This window comes from Lutra lutra, chromosome 3 (genome assembly GCF_902655055.1).
Source record: "Lutra lutra chromosome 3, mLutLut1.2, whole genome shotgun sequence".
NCBI lineage: Eukaryota > Metazoa > Chordata > Mammalia > Carnivora > Mustelidae > Lutra > Lutra lutra.
The window spans coordinates 8094613-8119624 of record NC_062280.1 but is presented as its reverse complement, the minus strand read 5'-3'; the positions used below and the strand labels follow the sequence as shown (position 1 = coordinate 8119624).

Genomic DNA, 25012 nt, shown 5'->3' with positions numbered 1-25012 from the left:
GTTAAGCGGCTGCCTTCAGTTCAGGTCATGATCCCAGGGTCTTGGAATCAAGTCCGAAGTCAGGCTCCCTGCTCACTGGGGAGTCTGCTTGCCCTCTCCCTCTGCCTACTGCTCTGCCTACTTGTACTCTCTCTCCGTCAAATAAATAAAAAACTTAAAAATAAATGAATGAATGAATGAATGAGTAAATAAACAGTAAAGATTCTCTTTTCCTTGGTGCCTGGTCAATCTGTTTTACATTTGGAAGAAAAAATAAATAAATAAAACCTGACCCCTACCTCACATCATATATAAAAATCAATTCAGACACATTGTAAACCTAAAAAGCAATAAATATTAAAGCAATAAAGTGTCCAGAACTGTGCCATTCAATATGGCAGCCACTACTCACATATCGCTGCTTAAATTTAAACTAACTACATTTAAAATTCAGCTTCTCAATCACCTCAGCTAAATTGTAAACACTCAACAGACACTTTCAGCTCTGGGTACTATACTGAACAGTGTAGATATAGAACATGTCCATCATCACAGAAAGTTCTACTGGACAGCACACTTTTAGAATATAGAAATGCATGTGAGTCGATTAATTTTAAAATGTTCTAGAATAAACAGGTCAAAGTCATTTTCATGTTGTATTTTATTTAACTCACTGTAAATGCAAAATATTATCATTTCAACATGTAATAAATATAAAAAACATAAAAACTTAGATTTTTACATTCTTTTTTAATACTATGTCGTTGACATCCAGCATGTATTTTACGCTTACAGAACATCCTAATTCCAACTAACCACACTTCAAGTGCTAGATAAACCACACGTGGCTGAAAGCTACCATATGGAAAAGTGTAGATCTGGAAGATTTGGGAGACTAGCTTCAAGACATTCAAAACCAAACATAAAAAACATTATAAAGGGGAATGGATAAAGAATACTCCAATTAAAATTAAGGAATTTCTGTTCTTCAGAAGATATCATTAAGAGATTAAAAGACACAGGGCACCTGGGGGGCTCAGTCGGTTGTGTGTCCAACTCTCAGTTTAAGTTCAGGCCATGATCTCAGGGTTATGAGATGGAGCCCTGTCTTGGGCTCTGGGCTCAGCAGGGAGTCTGCTTCCCCTCTTCTTCTGCTTCTCCCTACCAATCAATCACACACTAATTTTTTTTTTTTTTAAATAGAAGGGCAAGTCACGGGTCTTTAAAACAAAAAGGGGGAGGTGGGGGTGCCTCAGGTAGAGCATGTGACTCTTGATACTGGGGTTGTAGGTTCAAGCCCCACGTTGGGTACAGAGATTACTTAAAAATAAAATCTTAAAAAAAAAAAAAAAAAAAAAAGAAAAGAAAAGAAAAGAGCAAGCCACAGACTTAGAAAAGATTACCACAACATTACCAGTCAAAAATGTATAAGGAATTTCTAAAAGGGAATATGAAAATTATGAGAAAATTCAATGGAGAAATGGGAAGAAGTCTGACCAGGCACTTTATAAGAAAACAGCCAAATGACTAAGCATATGAAGGGTCTCAACTTCAATAGTTGTCAGAGAAATATACATTAAAATCACAGTTAATAACTACTATATACCCACCAGAATGAACAAAATACAAAAGATGTAGGTTAAGAATATGGAGTTAACTCAAATTTGAATGCACTACTGGTGGGACTAACCATACATTGGTATCTTTTGGAAAAATGTTTGACTGGATCTTCCAGAAGTTGAACATAAGCATATCCACTCACAAAGCAATTCTAATCCTGGGTATAAGTTCCACAGAAATGCATGCAGACTGACACCAACAGACAAGAACATGAAAATGAGCACAATCAGCATTCATCATAGCTTAAGACAGGAAAAAAGACCAAATGCTCATCTACTGTTGAATGGACAAACAGAGTAATCTTTTACTGGAATACGACACAGGAATGAAAACAAAATTATGGCTTCACACATCAACACAAATAAATCTCACAGACTGTGCAAAAGATGGCTAACACTAAAGCACACACCAGACACAAAGCATATAATAAGCCATTATGTATTTATATAAAATTAAAAATGGGTAAAACTAAACCAAAATTAACAATGACTTTTTTTTAAAAAGATTTTATTTTTAAGTAAGCTCTACACCTGACATGGGGCTTGAACTCACAACCCCAAGATCAAGAGTCTCATGCTCTTTCAACTAAACAAGCCAGGCACCCCAATGATGACTTTTTGAAAGGAAGGTAGAGGGTAATAATTGGAATTGGAAAGTGAAGTAACTAACATTCTCTTTTTCTGAGTAACAGTTATAGAAATATGCCTACTTTGTGATAATTCATTGTGTTTTACTGTGTATTTTTCTTTTTTTTTTTTTTTTTGACAGAGAGAGATCACAAGTAGGCAGAGAGGCAGGCAGAGGGAGAGAGGGAAGCAGGCTCCCCTCTGAGCAGAGAGCCCAATGCGGGGCTCGATCCCAGGACCCTGGGATCATGACCCGAGCCGAAGGCAGAGGCTTTAACCCACTGAGCCACCCAGACGCCCCTTACCGTGTGTTTTTCTATACACATACTATATTCCAATGAAAAAGCTATTTTTTAATTTCTTTAAAAACTTATTTGAGAAAAAGAGAGCATGTGCATGAGAGAGAGCACAAGCACACACAGGGGGAAAGGGCAGAGGGAGAGGAAGAAGCAGACGCCCCACCGAGCAGGTAGCCAGACTGACTTGATCCCAGGATACTGAACCGAATGAGCCACGGAAGCACCTGGTGAAAAGGTTAGAAGTAAAATCTGGGGGGCGCCTGGGTGGCTCAGTCGTTAAGCCTCTGCCTTCGACTCAGGTCATGATCTCAGGGTCCTGGGATCGAGCCCCATATCAGGCTCCCTGCTCTGCAGAAGCGTGCTTCTCCCTCTCCCACTCCCCCTGCTTATAGTTCCCTCTCTTGCTATCTCTCTCCGTCAAATAAATAAATAAAATCTTTAATATAAAATAAAATAACAAAATAAAGTAAAATTTCTTCACTGAAAACCAGTTAGAAAATGTAATTAAAAATTATAAGGCTTCTAGAAATAAACATAAGATTATTAGAAAAAGAAATGTGTAAGATTACTGAAGGACAGTGAAGAACGACGACAAAAACGAGAGAGATACCACCGACATGGGGGAGCTAGAAGGTACATAAAGTCTTCCCAAGTGTACAAATTTAATTCAGTGTCAATTAAAATCCTAGTAGCTATTTGATTTCGGTAAGATTGCACAAACTTATCCAAAAATTCTTATGAGGAACAAAAGCCCAAAGACAACAAAACAATCTGAAAGCTTAGCAGGGTAACAAAGACTTCTTTATTTATAAAGTTACATTCACTAATATAATACCGACCTGGCAACAGGAACAGACAAATAAACGCAAGAGGAACCCCAGCGATTTCAGAAAGAAAATCTGTAATACTGACAATGAAGCAGCAGCTCTTCCTCCCACCATACACAAAAGTCACCTCCAAAAGACTAAATGTGAAGAGTAAAATTCTTTACAAGTTTTAGAAGAAAATTCAGGAGTGTTATGACTTTAAGGAAAAATTTTTCAGGTAAGACACAGAAACCACAAACCTTAAAAGAAAACTTAAGTTAAATTAAATTCCTTAAATATTACTCTACAGTAAAGACCACCACAGACAAAGCATATGACAAGCCACAAACCAGAAATCTTTGCAATGAGTATATGTAAACAATGCATACTAAAGACCAGTACCCAGAATATATAAAACATATTTAGTCGATATGGAAGAAACTCCGATACTGCACAGATAGCTACACAGATGATCTAAAGAGGATAGGCGCCCTTGGTGGCTCAGTCAGTGGGCGCCCAACTCTTGCTTGGCTCAGGGTTTTGAGATTGTGCTCCATGCCCGGTGGGGAGTCTCCTTCTCTCTCTCTCCCTTTGCCCCTCTTACTGCACAAGGGCTCTCCCTCTCTCCCTCTATAAAATAACAAATAAATCTTAGGGGGAAAAAAAGAGGACAGCTTGTTGAAAAAATAACATAATTACTAACATAGATAATGGACCAAGACATTAACAGACAAAAATATCTGGCAAAGATCTAATGTAGAGAAGTAGAAACTACTATACACTGCAGATGGGAGTATGTATTACAGGTACAATCGTTTTGGGAAGCAATCTGACATCTACTAAGGGTGAACATGAACATACTCTATAGTCATAAATTTTGACTTCTATCAATGCATCTATGTTAGAGAAACTTTTGCCCTTAAGACACAGGAGACAAACTCAAGAATCTTCATTGAAGTACTGTTTTTTGTTCTTTTCTTAAATGTTAACTATCTTATAACAGGATACTTTGAGTGTAAATAACAGAACACTAGAAGAATATTTTACATAAAGAAAAAAGTTGGGGGACGCCTGGGTGGCTCAGTGGGTTAGGCCGCTGCCTTCGGCTCAGGTAGTCATCTCAGGATCCTGGGATTGAGCCCCGCATCGGGCTCTCTGCTCAGCAGGGAGCCTGCTTCCCTCTCTCTCTCTCTGCCTGCCTCTGTCTACTGTGATCTCTGTCAAATAAATAAATAAAATCTTTAAAAAAAAAAAAAAAGTTGGAAGAAATGGGTGGTTCCAGGATAACAACATGATCAAAAACCCAAGCTTGTAGATTTGTCCCCTCGAGAGGATCTGTTGTTGCTACAACCATTCCATCGTTACACAACTGTATCCAAAGCTGGAGGATTTATCTTCATTTCTCTTTAATAAAAATAATTATAATTATAATTATTTATTTGAGAGTGAGTGAGAAAGAAAGAGAAGAGAGAGAGGCACCCAGGGAGGGCCAGAGGGAGGAGAGGGAGATGCAGACTCCCCACTGAGCAGGGAGCCTGATATGGGGCTCAATCCCAGGACCCTGGGATCATGACCTGAGCAAAAGGCAGATGCTTAACCAAGCCCCCCAGGCACCCCTCTTCGTGCCTCTTTTTACCCAGGGAGAAGAGTCTTTCCCTAAAGTCTCTCCCAGATTTCTCTTTACATATATTAAGAGCAGAACTGTACTACATACTCATGCCAAAACCCATCACTGGTAAAGGAAGAAATTACTGTGACTGGCTTAGACAAAGATATTCATTCCCCTGGGAATGGAAGGAAGCGATGTGTCCTCCATATGAGAGAGGAAGTACTCAAAGAACACGTGGGGCTTAACAGCAAGGAAAAATGAGGAAAGGAAGCAGCGAGGTAAAATCCCTTATTTCTAAGGAATGACAATCAATTATATAATAATTAGTGCCCGTCACAAAACCTACATGCCCATCAATGGAAGAATGGATAAAATAAATGCGGCATATTTATGTAATCAAAAATTACACTAGTTATAAATATGCAACTATGAGAGAATATATAATATGCACAGAGCTAAGAAACCATTTAAAAAGCACAAAAAAGACCCATGTCCTATCATTTAAACACAATTAAAAATATGCAAAACATTTTACTTTGGGGACATATACACAGACAGGTAGCAAGAACCTAATGTGGGGACGGTTACATTCTGGAACGGTTACTTTTCAGGGCGAGAAGAGCCAGAGGACAGAGGAGCTGTCGCCTGCAGTGTTTTATTTCCTAAAAAGAGGGGGTCTGAGGTACCGTGACGAAACAGTATGTTAGAGGAGCATGCTGGAATTCAGGTTAGGTCCTTCTAAGTGCTCTTCTTTAATTTTGAGGAGATATCACCTAACCTCTGTCCGTGATTCATCAGAGCATGGCTGTAGGGGCAGCAGAAGCAGCATCAGGCCCCCTTGGAACCTGTTAGAAATATAAATCCTTGCAGCCCACCCAGACCTAGTAACTCAGGAACTCTGGCAGTAGAGCTTGGCAGTGTTTTATCGAGTCTCTTGAGTCAGGTAATGTCTGAGAACTACAATCAATACAAGTAAATCAAACACTCCCATTTATTTAAAATGATACTTTAGTCAACTGAATGTTAGGATTCCCCAAATAAATTAGGCAGAATTATTTTGTGAAAGATTTGGCTTAAGAATTTTGAAAAACCAGGGACGCCTGGGTGGCTCAGTTGGTTAAGCAGCTGCCTTTGGCTCAGGTCATGATCCCGGCGTCCTGGGATCGAGTCCCACATCGGGCTCCTTGCTCATCAGGGAGCCTGCTTCTCCCTCTGCCTCTGCCTGCCATTCTGTCTGCCTGTGCTTGCTCTCTCTCCCTCTCTCTCTCTGACAAATAAATAAATAAAATCTTAAAAAAAAAAAAAAAAAAAAAAAGGATTTTGAAAAACCAGAGTGCCTGGGTGGCTCAGTGGGTGAAGCCTCTGCCTTTGGCTCAGGTCATGATCCTAGGGCCCTGGGATCAAGCCCCACATCAGGCTCCGGGCTCAGCAGGGAGTCTGCTTCTCCCTCTGACCTTCCCCCTTTCATACTCTTTCTCTCATTCTCTCTCAAGCAAATAAATAAATAAAATCTTACCAAAAAAATTTTTTTTTTTTTAAAACAAATTAGTCAATAATGTTTTCTAATTCCAAAGCTACGTTAAGTTTGAAGTTTTGGTTTTTAAATCCAAACATTTCAGTTTCTTATACAGCCTCATGGATAAAGTTACCATTTAAAATACATTAATTTTACTTGTACACTAATGAAGATGAAAGAGCATTGGTAATTGTGGCGATCACTACTAAGCAGAAAGAGGACAGTTACACTCCCTGCAGTTCACCTTGTAGAAGATGCTAGTGAAAGAGAGTATTTCTTTCAGTGCATGTCACTCCATTCATTTGATATGTAAATGTTTTGCAGTTTAATCCATGCACGTTATCGTACTGTCAAATGAATAGGTACCAGTGGTGGAAATAAAACACAAGATCTATTTTGATCGGGCAACAAATAATTGACCCCATGTGTAGCCAAACAAGTTCTATGCCCAAAGTGCAGCAAAGCCAATCACCGAGACACTGAATAATCAAGGAAAGGGTTTCTTGGGGAGGCAGACAAGGAGATGGGAGAGCAGGCCTGAAATCCTCCTCCGGAGGAGGAGACAGAGCCATTTCAAGGCAAACCAAACAAGGCCAGGGTAAAAAGCCGCAGCTGCATTGTTTAGTCCTCTTAACCTTTGGTCATCTGTTTCAATCACCACTGTCTTTTGATCATTCCTCATTCTTGAGGGAAATGGGACCATGACCACTCCAGCTATTCCTGGCTGAAATGGGGAGATCGGAGTGAGCAGAGTGGAACTTTCTGCATTCATTTAGAAATATTCTTTAGTTCCAACATACCAACTGAAACACAACATTCTCCATTATCAAGATGTCTGCACTCTCATTCCCCTAATAAAGTATTCCCATCTACAAACAAAGTGTAACCTGGCGATGGTAAGAGCACTCCTGTTCATTCAGGAGGATCACTACCTTCATTCTGCAGAATCCCTGAAAACATCATTTGAAACCAAGAAGCAGGTTAACTGGACGACTGGAATTAACCAGACTCTAAACTGACGGGGTGCACCAGGTCACAAGCGTTACTGCTGGGCTGCTGTGGTCATACTCCGCATGAGTCAGAATGACATATTCAACAGTGAGAACGACTGCCAACCTTGGCCAACAATGCCAAAATCCTAATGGTGGATTATCTTTTCAAGCTTGAGAGGTTGCCAAGAACAGAAAAAACGCTAAGTTTTTATTGATTTCTTTGGACCAGCTCTCCTGAGTAGTTTTAGGTCCATCAGTTTAGGTCCATCAGAGGGTCACGGATCCAAGCAGGAGTCTTTTTGATGTTCTCCTTGCTGACAGGGTACGGGGAACCTCCGGACTCCTGCAGAACCAGCTTCATCTGAGTGTGGCAGATCTAACTCCCTTTAGCGTCACTGGAGAACGGGCGCTCAACAGCACACAGAAGGTCCTGTCCAACAAGGCTGGTCTCGGTCCTCCAGATGCTTCCTCCTTTAGGTCTTTCGTGACCCCAGGTCTTCAGGATTCGGGCAGTGTAAGGGCACATTTGTGGGGCACACATCAACCTGCTGGAAGCAAACTCACGTAGAGCAGCTAAGTATCTCCCAAAGATTGAACATCCCTGATAGGATCCAATTCCCTAACACAGGCCCTGTCAGGAATTCCGAAGTCATGAAAAGCATGTAGAACAGGCCGTCCACAGAGGACTTCCCCAGGGCTGAAACCAGGCTTATTGCTAGGGGCCACTTACCCGAAGCAGGGTAACCAGCAAGGCTTTCCCCCCAGGTTAAAATTGGCTTCTTTACAAATCTTTGCTGAAGTTTTTCCAAGCATAGGATTCATTTTTGTCCATTTTCCCAGCTGATTGGGGGCCGGATGAAGCATGCAATTTCCACTGAGTTTTACCAACATACCGGACACTGGCTTATGGGACCTTTGCCATAAATACCGTTCCGCTGTCATTGAATTGTTAGCAACAATCCAAACCTGGTTTTGTTTAGAAGTGTTCGGACAACTTCTGATGCTTTCTCTGAATGGCATGGAAAAGCTTCAACTCAACTTGTAAAAGGTGTTTATAAATATCAGCAAACGCTAAAAATACCTGTTGTTTGTGAGGTCAACCAGCTCGTCTTCTCCAGGTTTGGTGCCTCTAGGTGTCCTACCTTCTAGAACTGGTGGGAGCCCAGTCTCAGGATAGTTTTTAGCACAAATGTCACATCTTTTGACTCTCTTTTTGATGGTTCTTTGAAGACTGGGACCCACAATATACTTCTGGATCATCTGGAGAGTAACGTCTCACCCATCTGGGGTGTTTTGGTAAATACAACTAATTGTTTTTTCCACAAGATGTTCTGGGATAAGAATTATCCTTGTTCATTTTATGTCCAGCTAGCTCTAGCTAGTGCCAGTAATGTATCCAAAACCTCATTCTTTAGCTCTGTGGTTTGCAGTGGAATACTGGGGTTGATACTGACTTAAGTCTACGTCTGGTACTAAAGCCATTACAGAGGGTTTTGAAGTCTTTGTATGAGCTGCCCAACTTGGCGGCCTGATGTGCCCACCTGTTCCCTTGGGCAATGAAGCAATCTGATTTCTGATCATCTTGGCAATGAGTAATAACTGATGGGTCACCCCAGCAGCCAGCACTCCTCTTCATCCTTAATCCTAAAACTGCTTCTGTGAGGATCACAAGGTCTGGATTTTCCAGTGGCAGATCTGGCAAATGACAACAGCTGGAACAAACTTGTTCAATTACCTGTGTATCTCTGGTGATCTCTGAGTGGCCCGGACCGCAACAGGCATGAAGACTATCTAAACATGGGCCATTGTGGCAATTTTCTTCCAAGTTTATCTCAAGGTATCTAGCTCCACTTTGCAGAACTTCCGGGAAAAAAGAAGTTTTAATTCTCAATGATTCCAAGTCAAGAGAAAAGGAGAAAATCAGAAACCTTAGTTTGGAGAGTCTTGGCCAGATATTTGAGAAAACCGGAAGAATTCAGAATACAGACCAGTTTTACAGGAAAATAACTAATCCTTAAGGAAGTACATCAGGGGCGCCAGTGTGGCTCAGTCCATTAAGCATCTGTCTTCGGGCTCAGGTCATCATCTCGGGGTCCTGGGATTGAGCCTCAGTGTCAGGATCCCCCCTCAGTGGGGAGTCTGCTTCTCCTCTCCCTCTGCCCCTCCCCCTGCTCATGCACCCCCCCCCCCAAAATAAATAAAAATCTTTAAAAAAAAAAAAAGACCGTTCACCAGCACTGGAATCTAACATCCACCAGTGTGTACTACTGAAATATAAAATCTAAAATCACCCTCATTTCCACCAAAAATAGGGCAGTTTTCCCATTAGTTCTGGAAATCCCTTTTAAAGAATTTTATTTATTTATTTATTTGACAGAGAGAGAGAGAGACAGACAGACGGGCAGAGAGGGAACACAAGCAGTGGTAGTGGGAGAGAGAAAAGTAGGCTTCCTGCTGAACGGAGATCCAGATGCAGGGCTTGATCCAAGGACCCTGGGATCGTGACCTGAGCCAAAGGCAGATGCTTAACGACTGAGCCACCCAGGTGCCCCAGTGCTGAAAATTCTTGGTTTAGTTTTATGAATCTAAAGGTATCAGATATTTGCCGTTACAATGCAATTGACGAGGAAATTCTGTGACACACACTTCAATACTTAGAATTATTAAGTGATAACATCATATGAGGATTTGGTAAAACCTTAGGAATTTTATATAATCTCTGGAAAAGCAACTGCATTCACCTATACAATATAACCTAAGAAGGTTTATTATCACTTATTTGACAATGCTCCCCATGTAATTTGATCTATCAAATTAGCCTCATTAGTCAAAAAGACTTCACTTAGAAGTTGAATTTGGGAAGCCTGTCAGAAATATCAGAAGGTTTTAAAGAGCATGCTTAAAAAGCATTACACATCGTTACAAAACTTAGCATTTGATTATCTATTTAGCCAGAGTGGCAATAAGAGAGTCTAAAGGCAAATGCAAAGGGTTTTTTTTAGGCAGATCAAAGACAAAAACCTTTGGTTTTAAAATTTAGACAAATAATCTAAGAAACTTATTTTTACAAAGAGAAGAACCAAATTCCAATTTTTTTTAAAGATTTTATTTGACAGAGAGAGAGTAAGCCCAAGGCAGATGCTTAACCGACTAAGCCACCCAGGAGCCCTCCCACCCCAATTTCCAATCTTATACTACGGTACTTCTGATAAAACTCATTCATTCCAAAATTATTTTTTAAAAAATGTTTTCTAATTAAAAAAAAAAAATGCAGTCCCTCCTTTTTCCTATCACCTCCCATGTTGATATATACTTAGTAAGAGTGTGTGTGTGTGTGTGTGTGTGTACACATATATATATCTAAACCTAGTAAGACAAGGACACCAAGGCACTGCATAGACTGGGAGTTCTCGTCGTGGATACGGTGATGTCCCCATCAGAGCCTCCGCAGGAAGGAAAGCTCTCGACCGCAGGGAATGGCAGGGAATGCCGGCCAACAGTTCTCACCTCTCAGAGGCTTGTGGGGTTTGCGCCGACTGAAGACAGCGGCCTCGCCAAAAGTGCGCTCTCTTCCCAGGTGGTCACATCCACTGACCGTTCGATATGAGGGCATAAAAGTGCAGTCCTTTTGCCACAGCTCAGGATGGTTCTAAGGGCAACCCAACTTTTGAAACTTAGGTATCAGCAGAGGCTTCTGCTGACGCGGCATCACTGCTCACCTTCTGTCTCATCTGGCTCTCCGCACTCCCTTCTCTTCCCCGGGTGCTGACTACTCCCCCGCGAACTTTCTTTTACAGACTAATCTCCACAATCTTAATCCCAACTGTGCATAAAATTCCTTTCCAAAGATTCCCTTCTCATAAACCTTCTACAACTTTCCTTCTTACATTCAGATATTCTCCCAGAATTTTCCTTTTTAAATAACAAGTCTCATTTTCCCTGCATACAGAATTGTCTCCACTAGTCTTATTTATTAGAATTCTTTCTAAGGCTTTACTTTTTTTCCCCCTTTCCAACAAATTTTGCAACAAAAATAACATGAGCCTACCTCACTTCTGGTAAACACAGGCAGAACAAAAAGTTCTACATCTAATGCAGACAACTCTAAAGATGCCTATTTTAATTAAACCAACAACCTCAAATTATCTTTAGCATTGAATATTTTTTCCAGATCACATGGACCTGAAGAACACTTGGTTAGTTTCTATTTTTGGATTTTAGAAAATCCAGTTCTTTTAAGTGTTTGCCTAAGAACCAACTAACTAGAGTTCTTTTACAAATTAATTTTAGAAAAAAAACTAATTTTAGCAATAACCTCTGGAGGGATAGAAAGTATCTCACATTTACAACATACATGGACACACAAATACACAAATAAGATACAAACAAAATCCTCACTGAAGGCCCAGTATCTCCCTTTCATAAAACAAATCCAGGGGTGCCTGGCTGGCTCAGTTGGGAGGGCATGCTACTCTTCATCTCAGGGTTGTGAATTTGATCTCCACTAAGGTGTAGAGATTACTTTAAAAAAAAAATTAAAAAATACAAATCTAATTGGAAGACGGTACTAGAATTTATGGACCTGTTTATCATTTTTTTCTGAAGTCTAATAAATATCGTGGCCAAGCAGTGTTACAAAAAGAGGTGATTTTTTTTTTCCCTTTTCATGGATTCATAACTAAACGTTGCCCAATTTTGGAGACCACAGCCCAAAGGCCTGCATGTGGGAATCATCTCGTCATGTTCCAGTGAGAACAAGGCCAGTTTTGTCCAAAGATAGCAAAAGCTGCAGCAACAAACGAACCCATCGAAATCCGTGGTACCTCTGAAAGCGCCGGTTCCTCCCTGAGAGTCGTCTTCACCACCTGAACCAAACGGCTTCTAATCAGCCTTTCCTTAAGAGAAGAAGGCTAAGAGAACCATAACCCCTATGTGGAGGTCACCCAACGGGAGAAAGAAATCTGAGGAGCCAGACCAGACGCAAAGGAAGAAACAGCTCCGAGGCTGGGCGCGGCACATAGAGCCCTTACAAGAGCCGGCGTCCCAACCGAAAGTGGTGTCCTTGCCACAAGAGTTAAGCACCAGAAGTTCATGGTACTCTGCTGAGCTGGGGCTCCGGGGACAGAGCCCCTAGGACAGAGATCCCAGGCTGCACCAGACTCCCATGACTGACCGGGGGTCAGCAAACCACAGGCAAGGAGCTCCTGGTCGGTCACCGAACTTGGAACTGAGCCCACGTTTGTACAGCCTGACACACAGCTGACCCCGTCACTGAGACATCGACTGTTCAGCAAGAAGAGTTTATTCAAGATGCAAACTGGAGGGGAGATGCAGAGAGCGAGCCTCGAATCTGCCTCCTCGGGGGAGAGTCAGGGATAGCTAAAGGCCAACAAACAAAAACAAGGTCTGCAGCTGTGCTCGCTGGTCTCACTACCCTTCGGGTTACCATTTTCACGTACACACAACAAGTGTGGGTGGTCTGTGTGAGGCTTCGACTGTCATGTCGTGTTTTCAGTGCACAGTACTCGATCTGCTTATTCCAAGAATTCTAAATATCTTGATTTCTCTACTTATTTACATTCAAGAGTATCACAGGAATGCAAATACATGAGTGACATCATAGGTGTAAATTTAAACCTAAGTGTTTTTTTCTCAGTAAATCATTCATAATTTTGCATTTCAGTTCAGAACCGCTACACAAATGCTTGCTTCACAATCACTTGGATGAAGTATGCATTCGTCAGCGCAGACAGAGCAGCTACTGCAACGAACCTCTCCCCAAAAGGCAGCGGCTTAAGAAACAAGTTTATTTCTCTCTGAAAAATAATCCAAGATGGGGCGCCTGGGTGGCTCGGTTGGTTAAGCCACTGCCTTTGGCTCAGGTCATGATCCCGGGGTCCCTGGATCGAGCCCCACATCAGACTCCCTGCTCAGCGGGAAGCCTGCTTCTCCTTCTCCCACTCCCCCTGCTTGTGTCTCTCTCTTGTCAAATAAGTAAGTAAAATCTTAAAAAAGAAAGAAAGAAAGAAAGAAAGAAAGAAAGAAAGAAAGAAAGAAAGAAAGAAAAAGAAAGAAAGGAAGAAAGAAAGAAACGAACTAAGTATTTAGTGAGGACAGTGGTTCTAAATTGCTACGGGAAGTGGTGGGGAGGAAGCAGGGAATCTGGGCAGTGTCCGTGTGCTATTTCTTCGGTGCTGTTACATGGGTATGTTCACTTCATGAAAATTTGTCAAGCTTTATACTTAACATTTGGGTACTTTCCTGGAGGTATGTTTTATTTCAGACAAAACAATTTTTTTCAAGGATTTCATTTATTGACTGACTGATTAATTTAGAGGGCCAGAGTAAGGGGAGAGGCAGAGGGAGAAAAGAGAGAATCTCAAGAAGCCTCCACGCTGAGCTCGGAGACAAGTGCAGGTCACATGACCCTGAGATCATCTGACCTGGATTTAAGAGTCAGACCATTAACAGACCATTCACGGACTGAGCCACACAAGTGTCACCAAAATAATTTTTAATCCTTTAAAAAATACGTATTTCAGGGACAGCTCAGTGGCCCAGTCAGTTAGACGTCTGCCTTCAGCAGAGGTCGTGAGTCCAGGGTCCTGGGATCAAGTCCTACATCCGTCTCCTTGCTCAGCAGAGAGCCTGCTTCTCCCTCCGCCTGCTGCTCCCCTTGTTTATGCGCTCTCTGTGTCAAATAAATCTTAAAAAAAGAATATATATTTCAGGGGTGCCTGGCCTGCTCAGTTGATGGAGCATGCAACTTTTGATCTCGGGGTTTTGAGTTCAAGCCCCATGCTGGGTGCAGGTATTACTGAAAAAGTAAAATCTTAAAAAATATATATATATATTTTTGCAACTATCATTTATATATATATATATATATATATTTCAACTTTCAATTAGTAAAATCAGCAATACATAGCTTCTATTAACAAACGTATATTTGCAATCTCCAAAAACAAACTTATTTTTTAACTTCTTGTTTTAAGTAACTTAAGATACGGGAACCTGGGTAGCTCAATCAGTTGGGTATCCAACTCTTGCTTTTAGCCTAAGTCACAATCTCCATGTAGTGAGATCGAACCCCAAGGCAGGCTCAGCTCTTAAGTGTAGAGCCTGTTTGGGATTCTCTCTCTCCTCTCCCCCTGCTCTTCCCCCACCTCACTGCCATTCACACACACTCTCTCTCTGTAAAAAATAAACATTTTTAAAAAGTAAAAAATAATTTAAAATACAAGTTGTAAATACAGTTCAGTTTCTATATACTCTTTGCCCAATTTTCCTAATAACGGCTTATATAATACAGTACATTTTCAAAACCGAGAAACTGATACTCCTATAACTACAGACCTCATTTCACTAGTTTTCATATGCACTTAAAAATACTGTAATAGAAAATCCACTTCTTAACCAGAAAGAAAAAAGGTATTATTGGTAACCAAAGGATCTTGCTTAACAAACTGTATGATTAAACATATCTGTGTACATTTCTATTACAAATAGAAGCAATTAGGGTTGATAATCTCCATACCAAGTTCTTTTAAAAGGCTTATAAACATCTTTAATTATAGGCTTTCTATGGTAATTTTTTCTGCATAAAGTGTGAAATTCCAATTTTTGAATTTTTAAATAAAATTAAGACACCTATATCAAGAACAAACTGAAATTACACTAATTGCTGACAATACAAATTTTTCTATATTTTGTCTAAAGAAGATAATTATCTTCATTTCATATAGACAGAGTAACAGAAGACTTAAGAAAAAAGATATTTAAGTATACTAGCTAAATACTCCTATAAACAGAAATCTAAGACCCAGAGGATGTATATGATATGATTAATGTGATATTTCAAGTGTGTGGCAAACCTCTAACTTGAATACCTAGGACTCTCTCTATGACACCAGCATATTTATATATGATAAAACCATAACACTGTGAGATAATTACTAATGTGAGTCATCTAAAGTATACTACCAAAATTTTTAAAGGGAAAACATACTGTCTCCGATTACTTACGGTTAATATTTAAAAGTCAGTAAGATTAGCAACAGATCAGTTAACAAAATGATTGCTTGACATAAAATAATAACTAATAGACCCTAAATAATTCTATTTCCAACAATAGGTTGCTATTACTGGAAAGACCTATAGTATATATCCTGTGTATAATCTATTTAACATTTGATTTTAAAAAAATTTACTCAAGAGAGTATTTTTTAAATTAATTAATTAATTAGAGAGAGAGAGAGCGCACAAGCAGGGGGAACAACAGGCAGAGAGAGAAGCAGGCTCCCTGCTAGGCAAGGAACCCCACCCAGGGCTCAATCCCAGCATGACCTGAGCTGAAGACAGCCACTTAACAGACTGAACTACCCAGACGCCCCAAGAGGGTGTTTTTTAAAAGGAAGTTTATATCTCAGTTCACTCTCTCATACATACACAAACACACACACTCACAAATAATCATAGGAAAAATACTATAAATTGCTTAGCAAGGTTTTAAAACTAAGCATTTCAATGCTCCAGGATTGGTATTTTGAAGGTCACTGAATGACAGCAAAATCAAAAGAAAAAAATAATGAAAACACCCAACCTGGATTATATAGATATATCATACTTTAAATAAACTTTATGTGAAAAATCCATTTAATAAATGTACACAGTATCCCAATTTCATAAAGGATTTTTTAAAAGATTTCATTATAGGACTTCTTTAAATAATAGTAGAAATTAGTTTTATATACATCCTGAATCACTGACCTTTATACCACTAAATGACTTCATTAATCTTTACACCCATATTGGTAGCCAGATACCAATTTGGTTTCCCTCTGTTATTCAACAGCAAGCAGTACACACAACACGAGACGGCTCGCACACTGAAGAAACACCACTCTGGAAGTCAAAGACCTCAGAGATCTGGCTCTGCCACTCACTCGCTAGGAGTCGCTGCGCCAATCACTTAACCTCTTTAGGTCTTATTACCACTTGTAAAGTGGGGATATTAATACCTGTTCTATTTCACAGTAAATTAAGACAACCAAGTAAAATAACAAGTATTTTTTTCAAAGTGGTAAAAGCTTTCAACATTTTTCTGTTTAACTTACAATGCTAAATGCTATTTAAGTGCAAGTTATTAATGGTAATATAACCAGGATCTATTTTAAATCTCATTTCTGACACACATGCTGAGTATAGTACTTTGTACACAGTAAAGAACCAAGGATCAGAAACCTTTGTCTCTAATTCATCCCAGCACTGTCAGGGTTTCCAATCCGCAAAACAGGGGGAAGAGCGCTTGCATTTATCTATCAAGAGAACTACTGTATATAAAGCTGTTCTGTAAAACAAGTTTATTACCCTAAGATATTAAATGTGGCACTAAGTATCTTTCACTTAACTTCCAAAAAGTGTATCTATGGGGGGGGGGGGTGGTGAGGGGGAGGGGGCTTTGATTCCTTTGAAAAAGTGCTATTGAGAAGATTCAAAAGCACATTTAGCATGAGTGTGTCCAGGGCCAATTCTAGATTACAAAACACCCAGTGCACCAGTACTCGAGAAGTAGGAAAGAATCATCACAACATACCAGTTTCACGGATATCACAAAACTTTTCAAGCATAAAAAAACTTTTCAAGGCATAAAATTATTTTTAGTAATGAGTTCTCAGCAGGAACAGCTAGCTACACCCTGGCACAGCTTCAAGTTCTGCTTCTTCATTCTCCCACTTGACCAGAGACCTCATTTACGAATGCCGTAGTTTTAGTCTGGAACGCCAGCGTAGCTCTTCCCAAAAAGCCACCACTATTTAAACAGTCTCTTAATATTTCCACTGAGATTCATCCCTATAAAAAGTTGGATGCTTGCTGTTAAGGGAAATTGGGTGTACGTAATCCAGGGAAGCTCCTGTTTCACTAATTTTAACAAGAGAGAATAAAAACATCTGAGCCTAGATTCAAGGAACCAAATCAAATATCAACATATCAAACCCATCTTTACTGTATGTTAAACTTTCATGTACAAACCTACATTTTTCTCCTTGTGTATCAAAACAACGATCTCAAGTCTGCTCAAGTTCTCGTTACAGGGAGCCTGGAATCATACCGCTGAAAGCCCCTATGATAATCCTGTGTCTGTTCTGTTACTTACGAATACAAGGAACATCTGATCTGTCATTAGTAATGTAATGGCTTTTATCTGTCACAAAATACTGCGACAGCCTTTTGGAACTACTAAAATGTTTATAATTTTAGGTTACCTTAGACTTCAACCTCTTTCACTCCGAAGGCTTACAAACCTACGTAACATGCAAAGAGGACTTCAGAGTGTTAACTTTAGGACCTGACTCAGGCACACAAGCCTACTGACTCACCGCTATGGGCAGTTGCCTTTATTCTAAGAACAGTTACTGCCACTCTCAAATTTTCACCCGTCCATTCACCTTGGCTTTTCCCTTTGTGTCACTGTTACGCGTCCCTGATTTTGTACCAGCTTGTCTTTCGTAAGCGCTGCCGGTTAAAATGATCCTTTCCATGAATACGGGGGGAAAATCACAGAATGTCCAGGGCAATCTTCATGAAACATTTTTGAACAATTGTATAGCATTTATAATATTTTTTGATGATGGTGACAACACAAGCTATATCCTCTTCACCATGGAAGCTTTCTGTGTGATTCATTCTAAGTGTCCCGATAGTTATTTTAAGCCACCCAGGTATTCTTAGTTGTTGAACAAAGTGAAGATTCAGCACTTGTCATTTAACAAAATCTTACAAAAATCTAATTCCTAAGTCGAAGCTACTTAATTTTTAGTAGCAAACAGCAATTAAATTATCAATTATCAATCATCTTTATTATCAAGTTTAACAATGTCCAACATGTAAGAAAACTACGCCTTCTGTAAACACAGTCTTCTTAGGGCACATTCCCTTTCTTATGGAGCTACATTCAGATACAGAGGTGAGATAGATTCCGTGATAAGCACATGGAAAAGAAATCAAGTATTAATGCCAGAAAAAACAAAGTTCTACAGGCAAGAAAAAATAAGTTTATTTTAATAGCCATATAACATTTATGGTCATAAAAACACAACACTACTGTCCTAAACCAAAATTACAGGCTCATTGTACTGAAAACAGCAGGGGTACAGATAACGGGAGAAGGTACCGAAGAGTCGTAAATCTTCATCCTTCATTGAACAGATAATGACTTAAACTGAAGATCAACAAGCACTAATGAACACGTTGGAGACGCGGGAGTCGAATAACGAAATAATCGACTAATGGAACAAAAGGAATTCCCGGTCTCTCTAGGCAGAAGAACAGGAAAGAAGACCGCAAGGACTGATTTTTTTTTTTTGCCTTTTCCTTAAAAACTTCACAGAACTGGGGCGCCTGGGTGGCTCAGTGGGTTAAGCCGCTGCCTTCGGCTCAGGTCATGATCCCAGGTCCTGGGTTCGAGCCCCACATCGGGCTTTCTGCTCAGCAGGGAGCCTGCTTCCTCCTCTCTCTCTGCCTGCCTCTCTGCCTACTTGTGATTTCTCTCTGTCAAATAAATAAATAAAATCTTTAAAAAAAAAAAAAAATCTTCACAGAACTATTTATTTTCATGTACAACAATGACTAAAAAAAAAAAAAACAAAAAAAAACACACTAAACTAAAAATAGGCTTAAACAAAAAAAAAATAAGTGCCAGTGATTATAAATCTTAAGCTTTTGTTAAACAAAGTCACATTTTGTCACATGTGAAAGAAAATGAATTACCTACAGTTTCATGATTTTCACAAGCATTAGTAGAGTTTTTTTGTTTTTTCCTTGTTTGTTTGTTTTTTAAAAGATTTTATTTATTTAGTTGACAGAGAGAGATCACAAGCAGGCAGAGAGGCAGGCAGAGAGAGAGGAGGAAGCAGGCTCCCCGCTGAGCAGAGAGCCCGACGCGGGGCTCGATCCCAGGACCCTGAGATCATGACCTGAGCCGAAGGCAGAGGCTTAACCCACTGAGCCACCCAGGCGCCCCGCATTAGTAGAGTTTTAATCACAATATGCAATCACTTTAATTTCAATTTGTGCTATTATTTTTGGTTACTTGCTTGGGAAATTTCAAGATGCAGGGAAAGACTACAAAACACATTAGCACTTTTCAGGTCTTGTTACATACTTCCAAATTGGTTTCTAGGGAAATTAAGCTTGGTTATACTGCCACCAGCAGTATGACCGGAGCATTCTCTTTAGTACTCGGTACTATTAATTTTGAAGTAGAAGCTTTTGCCCTATCTTTACCTCATCCTTATTCCTGGTGTCTCAATATTCTAACATATATGAGCTTTTGCATAACATGACTTGGTCATATTTTCTGCAGAAAACATCTTCAGTTCTGTGCTTTCTTTTTATTTTGATTACAGCAGTATCTTCCCTTTCATGTATGTAGTAGAGGTTTTCATATACATGCAATGAAACCTATGAAATTTTTTTTGCAATTTTTTAAATAAATTTTTTAAAGATATTATTATTTATTTGACAGAGGAAGACACAGCAAGTGAGGGAACACAAGCAAGGGGAGTGTGAGAGGAGGAAGCAGGCTTCCTGCGGAGCAGGGAGCCTGATGCGATGCAGGACTCAATCCCCAGGACTCTGGGATGGTGACCTGAGCCAAAGGCAGACGCTTAACGGCTGAGCCACCCAGGTTCTCCTTTTGCAATTTCTTCTATGGTTTCTAAATTTAAGAAGTTTATTCCTCCTGACATTATTTTCTCCTAAAAATAACAAAGAACAGGGGAATCTGGGTGGCTCAGTGGGTTAAAATAACAAAAAACCTAATTAAAATTAACATGACCTCTAAATTCACTTATTTTTTAGGGAAAAAGAAAAACAACCATTTAACTAACAAATAATACATCCTTATCCGTTAAACTAAAAAAGTTTATATTTTATCTTCAGTAAATTTTTAGGTACTTGTAATTTAGGCAAAAATCTTCATAGGAAAAGCTGTAAATTGTAAATTAAATTATATATTACATAATAATTTACAGTGAATTTAAAGAGCACGTTTTCCCTAAAATCTCCTTCAGTGATTTTAATATATGGGATTTCCTTATTTTTTTAATCAGTATAATTATTTTTTTTGAAAATGAACTTTCTATTTACACTGGCTATGTACATCAAATTTATTCACTCTATTTGAAAAAAACTAGGGTATTCCAATTTAAAACAAAATCTTAAAAAGTTTTGTTTTTAATGTGTTCCTAACATTAACAAATTATGAAGTCAGTTAAGTTCTACACTAAAAAAGTTCCACTGGAATGGAAAGCATGATCTCACTGCTTTGTAATATATATTATATAGAATATATGTAATAACTAACTTTTCTATATTTCATTATAGAATGCAATTTACAACTGTATAAATTTATATAATTATACATTGTATAGGGGCGCCTGGGTGGCTCAGTGGGTTAGGCCGCTGCCTTTGGCTCAAGTCATGATCCCAGGTCCTGGGTTTGAGCCCCGCATCGGGCTCTCTGCTCAGCGGGGAGCCTGCTTCCTCCTCTCTCTCTGCCTGCCTCTCTGCCTACTTGTGATTTCTCTCTGTCAAATAAATAAATAAATAATCTTTTTTAAAAAAAATTATACATTGTATAATTTATATACAATTGTATATAAATTATACAATTATAAACTGTACAAATTTGTATAATTTATCATTGTAATAAACATTACAGTTATGTTTTTCTAATATATTGTTTTACTGACCTGTTTTCTTACGTAATAACTAATCATATTATTCTATGTATCTTAATAAGGCATATAAAATCAATTCCACAGCCTCCTTCATCTAGAGGTTATGTTCCCCTATAACAAAACACAAAGTATATTTCTTCTCATATAATCAAAATAGAGTAATAATTCATCCTCAGCAGAGTCCTGAGAAGTATTACACCGAAACATTTGTTCACGGGCCTGTAAACATGCAATCTTAAGTTACTTTATGAGAGGTGTGAGGAGAGAAGAAAAAGGAAAGGGAACAGGAACAGGGAGAAGGCATAAAAATAAGTATGAAGCATTTTCTGCTCTGAAGGAGGTACAAGGAAGACACTATCACCTTTTAAATGAACTGTGAGAGATGCTACGTAAGTAGAACAATTGAGAGAATTAGGTGGAAACTGAAGGTCAAAGGCCAAGGGCTTCATATTCCATCTCCAAGCATAATAAAGATACACAAAAGCAGGCTGATTTGGTGGATGGGCCATAGCTTGCTGACCCTTAGTACTCTACACATTTTTTTTTTTAAGATTTTATTTATTTATTTGACAGAGGTCACAAGCAGGCAGAGAGGCAGGCAGAGAGAGGGGGAAGCAGGCTCCCTGCTGAGCAGAGAGCCCGATGCGGGGCTCGATCCCAGAACCCTGGGATCATGACCTGAGCCGAAGGCAGAGGCTTTAACCCACTGAGCCACCCAGGCGCTCCCACTTTTTTTTTTTTTTTTTTAATTACAAATTCAGCAGACTTAAAGGGAAACCACTATTTTAAAACTCAAAACTCACAAAATACATAAAGTAAGTTCAGAAAAAAGCTTACAGGTATGAGGGCATGGACATGGTTTCTTTTTTTTTAAGGCATTAAAATAACAGAACAGTGGGATACATACCTTAGTAATTTGGTTACTACAACTGAAGACCATTTAGATTTCCTAATTTCCACATGAATGAAAGTAAGTCTAAAAACTGAAGTGATCGATGACTGACAAGTCTCAAGATAATCATTAAAGGATTAAAATTAACTTTCATACTTAAGTTCATAGTAATTCTTATTTCTGGCCCTATGACATAATCTTACTATATTAGTAAGAGAAAGATACTTCCTACAACATTCTGATTCACTTTTCTAATCCCCCAAAACCTCTTTTCTGAATGGAATGGATGGTCCCCCAAAGTAGGGTACATATTATTAAGTGTAAACATGGCTGTTAGAAATGTTACTTCAAGAGCAAATGTTACCTCATATCTCCCTCAATTTCAGCAGTAAAGTACCTACAATATAATGAGTAATTATAAAATGTAATTACAAAATCAGGTAATTATAAAATCATCTACCACTAACTCTTAAAACAATTTAAATACTACTTGAAGAAGGTTTTAGATTTTATCCTTATACTTTCAACCTGTAACTACTGCCACTGCCCCCATTCTTATAACATCTTTTAATATGAAAATCAAGTATTAAAAATCTATTAAATATCCAATCCCTGTATCTCGCAATCAAAAAACCTTATGTTCTGATAACAGAAAAATAAAATTTGACACTATTATATGTCATGTCATAGATCAATTATTGTGTTAACATGTCTGAACATTGTGTAGTCTCTTAAACAGTTGGAAATAACTTCAATAATCCTACTGTTATTTAAACTTCACAATTTCAGTACTAAAATCACCTTCATATCTACTAGAAACATTTTTTAATATTCTGATTGTAGCTTATTTTATTTTATTGAAAATACATTTGCTTATTTTGGAAAAAAACTTAACAGTCATTGTGTGACCAACTCAGAATTAGAAACAGAAATTAACAAAAAAGAAAAAAGTAGTTCAGCATATTGGTAACTGGTCTAATTTGAAACCTTATTTATAGGACTACAGGAAATCTTGTGGTTATTACAGTCCTTGAAGACTCTCTATTCTTCAGACATCATTCTAAATCACAGAGCGAAATAAATTTGAATTTTAAAAAATCATGTAATTTTAACATTCTCAAATTTTATTTTCAGTATAGTCGAGGCAATACAAAGCTACATGCAACTAAATTAAGACAGAAAGCAAATCTCTGCATCGCTATAATACCATAAGCCTAGATTAAGTGACTAAAATTGCTGTTATTCATATACAAAGTTAACCTCAAAAACACACCTTTAACATACACCTTTCCTCCTGTTTTGGGAAATCCCACATGTACTCTTGCAAGGAAACCTGGCATTTTACTGTCCTACCTCCACCCAAAACTCACTCCATACTTGGAAAAACTAGGGGTTAAAAGCAACCAAAATCAACCAATTCAAAAGGACTACGTCCATCTTATTAGTGACACTAACCCCAAAGTAGTCTAGATATCATCTAGCTCTAATTTTAAAAGATCTTGTTTTAGGAAAAGAGAAAGGTGAAGAAGCTATCACTAGGGGGCAGCATCGAGCTGTTGGGACAGCCGGGGCATTCTAACATGTAAACTTTAAATCAAGGTGAGTGTATTTTTAATGAAAATTGCATTATAATGAAAGACAACTTTATAGGGTTATAAAAATGTTGTAAAGGAAAAAGGATAGCTTTCTGTTGTGATTGGCTACACTTCTTTCCCTTTTCTACTATGTAATTTTTCTTGCATCCTGAGTATCAGTTTAAAATGCATTAGTAATGTTTAAGAATGATTTAGAGGGAACAGGAGGGGAGGGGAAACGGAGAGGGAGGGAATGTCAAGCAGAATCTGTGTTAAGCTTAGGGGCCTATGTGGGGCTCCATCTCATCACCCAAGATCTGAGAGAAAACGAGAGTCAGACACAACAAACGAGCCACTCAGGCACCCCAATAATGTCCTTTTGATAAAAGCAAAACCGATGACATTTCCATTAAGGTAAAGCACTTTAGAGACAAGGACTGATTTTTTTTTTAAGACTTATTTATTTGACAGAGAGACAGCGAGAGAGGGAGCACAAGCAGGGGGAGTGGGAGAAGGGGAAGCATGCTCCCCACCGAACAGGGAGCCCAATCCCGGGACCCTGGGATCATGACCTGAGCTGAAAGGCAGAGGCTTAACCCACTGAGCCACCCAGGCCCAGGCACCCCAAGGACTGATATTTTTATCCAAAGTATTCCCTTGGGTTAATGCTAAATTTAAGTTCTGTTACAGTCAATTAACATTTTAAACTTGATATAAAAGGTTCACAAGCCAAGATTTGCCCATTCATTGAGTAACATCATGAGCACTGTGTGACCGCCAAGTTGTGCAATATGTCGCACCTCAAGGGTTTAGTAGGACAGGGAAAACCTGATGTAAGTAGGAAATTTTAAGTTAGAAAATACGAGAAGCAGAAGAAAATTCTATAATTATATATTTAAGTAACAGAACAATAACAACAGGATAACGATCTCTGGCAAAGGCCCAGTAGAAACCATTTAACCTCAATCAAGTTATCAGAGTTAAAGACAGAAGGTTGTCCTCCAACCACTGAGTAAAAATTGAAACACTTGTATGTCGAAAAGAAGGTAAAACAAAGTTTTTCTGCAGCCCTTTGTTTCATTATGTCACTTACAAAGATCACAGTAAACCCATGGCATAGGTTTTTTAGCACAAGTTCATAGATAACAGATTAAGATAAACTTGCTCACCGAACTAGTTGATAATGGGTTATAGTTTTAAACGGTGTGCTGTCTCACTCGAAAGCCCTAAATTCTTTCCAGTACTGGGCAATAACTTGAGGATAGAGAGGTTGGAGAGAACAAAGTAAATTCTCTTTAATTATGAAGTAAATATAATTTCCCTTGCTGTAACACCTGTATCCTACGTTCTCCATAAA

General features: G+C 38.9%; 1 protein-coding gene across 4 annotated transcripts in view; it reads right to left on the bottom strand.

Annotated features, from left to right (window-relative positions):
- Nucleotides 1–25012, bottom strand: part of SLC39A10 (solute carrier family 39 member 10) — a 116384-nt gene that overhangs the window by 42223 nt on the left and 49149 nt on the right. The window contains exon 1 of one of the 4 annotated variants that reach the window (XM_047720642.1): nucleotides 10955–11764. The exons of the other annotated variants lie outside the window; for them this stretch is intronic. Within the exon in view, the coding sequence (XP_047576598.1) occupies nucleotides 10955–11060 (106 nt within the window). The 5' untranslated portion in view covers nucleotides 11061–11764. Of the gene's footprint in view, nucleotides 1–10954; nucleotides 11765–25012 lie in introns of those variants that run through there. 4 annotated transcript variants of the gene reach the window in all.